The sequence below is a fragment of the Octodon degus genome, unplaced genomic scaffold (assembly GCF_000260255.1).
Source record: "Octodon degus isolate 3935 unplaced genomic scaffold, OctDeg1.0 scaffold00019, whole genome shotgun sequence".
Lineage (NCBI taxonomy): Eukaryota > Metazoa > Chordata > Mammalia > Rodentia > Octodontidae > Octodon > Octodon degus.
This window is the reverse complement of record NW_004524595.1, coordinates 21,359,254-21,365,700: the sequence shown is the minus strand read 5'-3', so window position 1 is coordinate 21,365,700 and position 6,447 is coordinate 21,359,254. Positions and strand designations below refer to the sequence as shown.

The 6,447-nt window shown below is 34.6% G+C and overlaps 1 protein-coding gene across 2 annotated transcripts in view; it reads left to right on the top strand.

Moving 5' to 3' along the window:
* The window catches only part of Pdcl2 (phosducin like 2), a 28,162-nt gene that overhangs the window by 15,042 nt on the left and 6,673 nt on the right, over positions 1-6,447 (top strand). For both annotated transcript variants that reach the window (XM_004627519.2, XM_004627518.3), the window contains 2 exons: positions 217-360; positions 5,699-5,907. In XM_004627519.2, coding sequence (XP_004627576.1) covers positions 217-360; positions 5,699-5,907 — 353 coding nt within the window. The remainder of the gene's footprint in view (positions 1-216; positions 361-5,698; positions 5,908-6,447) is intronic.

Genomic DNA, 6,447 nt, shown 5'->3' with positions numbered 1-6,447 from the left:
TATATATCTATCCTAACCACTTTGAATACACAGATACAAAATGGACATTCATCTGTATCCCCTTTTTTTGTTAAGTTCCATCATTTAAATACTATAGGTGTGTAAAATCAGCAAAATATTCTAAAAGAGTTCAGTAGTCCATAATAGTATTGGGTCTTCCGCTTCACTGGCAATGAGAGAAAATTTTCTTAAGTAACAATTTTACTTTTTAATTAGAGAAAAGAGATTACAGGAATGGAAAGCACTTAAGAAAAAACAAAAATTTGGAGAATTGAGAGAAATTTCTGGAAATCAGTATGTGAATGAAGTCACAAATGCAGAAAAAGATGTGTGGGTTATAATTCATCTGTATAGATCAAGGTAATTACCATGACATTTCAAAATGTTAACATACTAATGTTTTAAAAGACATTTCTGATTTTAATGCTCTATAATGCATAAAACAAAAAGAAAAGGCATATATATATATATATATATATTACACATATGTAAATACATCTATAGAGTTTTATTAGTCATTGGCTGCGGGGTTTAAATTACATATTTTAAAATACTTTTATTTCTAGTTTGAAGCACTCACTTCATATCTTAGAAAAATAAGTGTTCTTTAAAGTTAGTTAAAAACTTTTCATTATGAAAATTTTAAAAACACAGAAAAGGAAAGAATAATAAAATAAGCACTCTACAGCATAGACTCAACAATGACCTTTTGCCGTATATGTATTACTGCTTCTGTGTTTATATTGGCATTAGAAAAACATTACAAAGTAAATTATACACTCTGTGGTGATGTATTCTTGAGTACTTCAGCATGTAACTTTAAAACACAATGGTATTAGAGAGAAAAATTCGTTTTTCCTCTGTCTATCTCAGGTTCATTGGCTGGGTCCTACAAACTAGCCAAAAGACAGATTAACAAGAGAAAAAATAAGTCCATTAAGAGTGGGTAATGAAAAAAATAACAAAGGAAAGGGACTTTCACAGGTGACAAATTATAAGAAGGTAAATATATAGGGAAACTAATAAAAGTTCAAGATCATTTTAGTAAGGTTTGTTATGTAGATTTCTCTGGTCTCCAGTTATTAAGAATCATCATGACTCTTCTTGTAGAAGGAAAGCAGACAGAGTTCTCTTGTCTTTCTGCTCAGTTACTTTCAGCTCAAAATAATCCTATGCTTGAGTGGCTTATTTGAGGACAGTATGACCTCAACCTGTCAAGGGCATTCTTCTACGTAATCATAGTACATAGAAGTTATTAAAATTAACAGTAATTCATAGTAGCTTTTGAGTAACCCTTACTCAAATTTTCCTGACTTCAAATTTTCTTTAATATATATTATTTGAACAATGGAAACAATCAAAGATCATTTAGTACATATAGATTTTTCATGTCTCCTAAGGCTCTTTTAATAGAATAGTTCCCTGTACACTCTCATTTTCCAAAGAGTTATTTTAAAAATGCTCCATTGTACTAATGTACAAATTTCCCTTTTCTGCATCACCCTACTATGGTAATGGCTGGAAGAGTAGACTTTCCTTGAGAGAAAAGAGTAGACTTTCAATGAGAGAAAGAGTAGTCTCTTTCTCTCATTTAAAGTGTCAGCTACCATAAGTTCCCAGCCCCTGGGCCTTTAAGCTGCTGACATTCCATGGACAGAAACTTCCTTATTTTTATTCTAATCTCTGGATAATACATTTATTTTCCAGATTCTTAAAGATGGTCAGAGCAACTTATGCCAATTACAGCCCTGAAATTTATCAGCTTATTGGATTCTCAGCCAAATTACCATAGGGCATGAGCCATAGAAATGAACATTACTTTTATTAACTAAAACTATTGTTAGATTAATTTTTAAAGAGTATTAAAGTCTTAAAAGGAATCGCCTTCCCATTTTACCTGTTCCATTTATTGGGTAAACCAATTTGTAAATGCTGCAGGTAGTTCTCACAAATAAGGATGAGAAACACCAACATCTATGGGACTGAGATCTATTTGTTGTAAATGTTAAATACAACATTTATTGATGGTTCAGTGAAGGTCTTTTCTGGCCCATTATGAGTAGCAGAATGGATGCTGCTTCTGAATGCACATTAAAGTAAATAAAGTTTTCCTTTAAATGTTATATATAAATAAATTGCTAATTTTGACAAGTAATTTTCAAAAATTCATAGAGTTTGAAGTGTATTTTAATGTGCTTCAAAATATTATATGCTTTGCTATTCCCCAAAGTAAGAACGTAGTTCCATAATATTTTCAATGGTTGTGACTTCAGAAGTTTTTCTAGTTCCATTCCAAAACATTACATAAATTATTAGTTTTCTTGACACTAAGAAAATACAGTTGGGGATGGAATATAATTCAGTGGTACAGTACTTGCCACATATTGGCATATAAGATATGTATTTCTAAGGTTGGTGAGATAACTCAGTGGACTAAAGCACCTGCTTAGGCAAGCTTAGGCAAGCAAAGGGACTGCAGTTCCATCCCCTGCACCACATGCCGCACCAGACCTGACCCCCGGGCACGCTGAGGGCCACTGAGTCCAGCTGTGGTTGCACACACCTGTAATCCCAGTGCTGGGGAGGCTGAAAACAGGAGGATCACTGAGTCCAAGCTGCATAGTGAGACTCTGTAACAACCAAATACAATTTTTTTTTAGGTTATGAGCAGAATATATTTATTGAGAGAAAGAAAGCTCCTGGGCTGAGAGAGGGACAGGAGGGGGGGCCCGAGGGGGTAGTTCCCCCCTAAATACATTTTTTTATAAAAGATTTTTTAAAAAATACATCCACAATCTAAATTTATAGAACATAATAAAAATGATCATTTGTTAAAAATATTTTTTAAAAAGCCAGAAGATTTTTGGTTTTGGTTTTGGTCTTGGTAGTGAGATTACTAAGCTGCTAAATTGCTCATGTTATTTTGCAGTGTTGGGGATCAAATCTAGGGCTTTTCACATACTTTAAGCATTCACCTCTGAGATACAGCCCCAGTCCAGCAGAGTCTAGTTTTCCACATTAGATTTACTGATAACTTTAATATCATAAATACTGCTAAACAAATTTGGGTTTCTAGTTACCTCTTATGAATTTTATAGGAAGGTAAAAGTTTAGTTTTTCATTAGGTCCCTAAATTTATAGAATGGGCCTTTTTTTTTTTTTTAACCCAAATGAAGGCTCAGTCTGCTTAAGATCCCTTATAGCACTCTAATTTACTCTGAGCCAGGGAGCCCAGTGGCTCAGCTTGATGCCAGTTTTCTCACCGGTTATTTTCAGATCTTATACTTACATCATTCATATTCCCAAGTTCATATTTTGAACTTTTGATACCACAAATAAGCTTGTAATTTGTCTTTTTAAGTTTTTTCCTCCAGGGCCAGCCAGATAGCTCAGCAGACTAAAGTGCCTGCTACGCAGAATGCAGTGACTAGGGTTTGATCCCCAGTGTGCCATGCTGGCTCTGCTCCCAGGGCATGCTAAGATGGCAACTGAGACTCAGCGTGGTGGCACATGCCTGTAATCTCAGCTCTTAGGAAACTGAAAACAGGAGGATCATTATAAGTCCTATCTATGTAGTGAGACCCTGTAGACCCTGTACTAAATTAAAAAAAATAAATTAATTTTTTCAAAAAAGTTTTTTCCTCCATAAACTGATATATAACAGCACCTAAAATTAGGAAAGTTTCTAAGTATTTCATTGATGCTTGGGATGCAAAGGTAAATAAAGCATTGGTTTCTTCTATTACATAAATTTTAATACAATATATAGAGAGAAATACAATAAAATATTTTAGGTGGTATTGTTGAAGTCTACAGAGTAGATTTAAAGGCATTAGAGACAAAATAGTCAGTTCTGCCTTTAGAGAATGAAATATGGAAAGTTCTTATAACTGATTCTTGACTTTAGATTTAAAAAAGAATGAATTTTCAGGTTTATGGGTTGGAGGGAGTGCAACAGGATGAAAGGGTTACTTTAGAAAGAATATGTAGCTTGAGCAAAAGCACAGAAATATGAGATATCATGGTGCTTTGGAAGGCTTTATGTAATTTGATCTGACTCAGAAACATGGCACAATAAGGTGTAAAGCAGAGAATAATATGAGAAAAGTAGGCAGGGGCCAGACCATTGAGAACTTTGAAGGCCCTACTGCAGAGTCCAGACTTTATCTTGAAGACAGTGAGGAGCCATTAAAGAATTTTGAGCATGGAGAATCTCAATTACACAATGAGACTGTCATATTGAGCTTCCTTTGTAAACAGGTTAAGGATCAATACAGACAATGACTCTGGAAACAGATTTAATGTAATTTGATGCAGCTCAGATAAAAACAAAAGGAGTACAGCGAAGTGTACAAATGGATATGAAATGAGGAGATGGAGTCAATATGATTTGGTTACTGTTCAAACATTGTGGAAGAAATGGAAATTTTTGGCCTGATTTTCAATCTAATAATATATAGGCTAGATTTTTTTTTTTTTTAATGGGGAAGGAGTTGAAATTTGCCAGCTATTGACATCAGGATGGTTAAGATTGTCCAGTCCAGTGAATGTGTCTGGAATGAGAATAGGGCACAGGATATAATTATAAGGAAAATCTACATTTGACCAAAGACAAAAGATGGGGCCAAAGAGATGGCCCAGTGGAATATGCGCTTCCCTGGCAAGTGCAAGGGCCTGAGTTCAATCCCTGGTTCCGCAAAAAGAAAAAAAAAAGAAAAGAAAATGGACAAAGACAAAAGAAAGTCACAGGTTAAAAGGAAATTAATATAAAATGCTATTACAGAAACCAGAAGAGGAAAGCATTTCAAAAATGGAGTTAAGAAAAACAGACTTTTCCTCCTTCCCTCTTGAAAAAGGGCTGATACTAGAATGAAAGAGAATAGTTATTATAAGGGGAGATAGGATTGTAAGGGTCTTTAAAACACCTCTAAGATTTATTAACTTAAATGTGCTTACAGTGGGAAAATAATCAAACAGAAGAGTGGAGCAGAATAACCAAGTGCCATAGGAAATGGAAAGGGTGTGGAATACAGTAGAGGTGGTAGGAATAACCCTAAAACAGTTTAATACCTGTAGGGCATATAGACTAGGGGAAAGGGGACAAATTAGGAAATGGTGTAAAAGGAGTTAAGGGATTGAGCAAGAAACCTTGGAGGTTGTGCTCATACTTATAATCAATTATAAATTTCTGATGAGAAATGATTATGGAGAATGGGGACCTGGAGGAGGTATGGAATGGAATGTATTAAGAAGATAAGGGTTAAAGACAGAAGAAGATGATACAGTTAAAGTTTGTTAAGGTCAAGAGTCAACAAAATGAGGAACTTTGGATATAATAATCTCATGTGGAAATACACTGATGAACTTTATTTCAACTACAAACTCAGAGATTTCTTAGAAGCATGCCATTTTGTTTGTTTTGTTCTATTCTGTGACCCATCTGCTGGAAACTACACCAACTTAAGTTGAGAGTAAGTAGAAATAGAGTTTGCCTAAGTTAAGTATTAGACTCCCATAGCTACTTTATTTTTAGGCTATAGTGGCATTTCCAGTAGGAACCAAAGGATTATACATGCAGTTTATATTGGTAAAGATAAAAACTAGAAATATATTATTATTATGGAGATATCTCACTTATTATATTACACCAATGAGTAGTAGTCTGTTTCAAAATTATATGCACTATTTTTCTTTTTAGCATCCCAATGTGTCTATTGGTTAACCAGCATCTTAGTCTCCTAGCAAGAAAGTTTCCAGCAACTAAATTTGTTAAAGCCATTGTGGACAGCTGTATTCAACACTACCACGATAACTGTTTACCAACAATTTTTATTTACAAGAATGCCCAAATAGAAGGCAAATTCATTGGAATTACAGAATGTGGAGGGATAAATCTCAAGCTGGAAGGTAATATTATTTTTTAAAATTTGTTTATAAAAATAAGAGATAAGGGGCTAGGGGAGATAGCTCGGTGGTCTAAGTGCCTGGCTGGCAAAGTGCAAGGACCCAAGTTCAATTCCCAATGTTGCAAGCTGCAATGGCCCCAAAACCAGACATGGTGGCACACACCTTTAACCCCAGTGCTGGGGAGGTTGAGACAGGAGGATCACTACAAGTCTGAGCTGCATAGCAAGACCCTGTACCAAATAAATTTTCAAAAAAAGAAAGAGGTGAAAATTTCTGTATTTAATAAGCATCACAGAAGTTTATTTCCTTAAGGAAATAAAAGCTTTTCTCTTGCTTTTAGTTCTTTCTTGAATGTCTCCAAAATTCTTTTCTACAACAGTATTCTTGTCATAGATTTTTGGTTTATTAATTTCTTTAAACTGTTTAAGCTATGAAACTGAGAATCCTGTACCTAAAATTCCCTGTCAGTCTTTATTGTCCCCATCCAAACCCTATTCTTCTCTCTCTCTCTCTCTCTCTCTCTCTCTCTCTCTCTCTCTC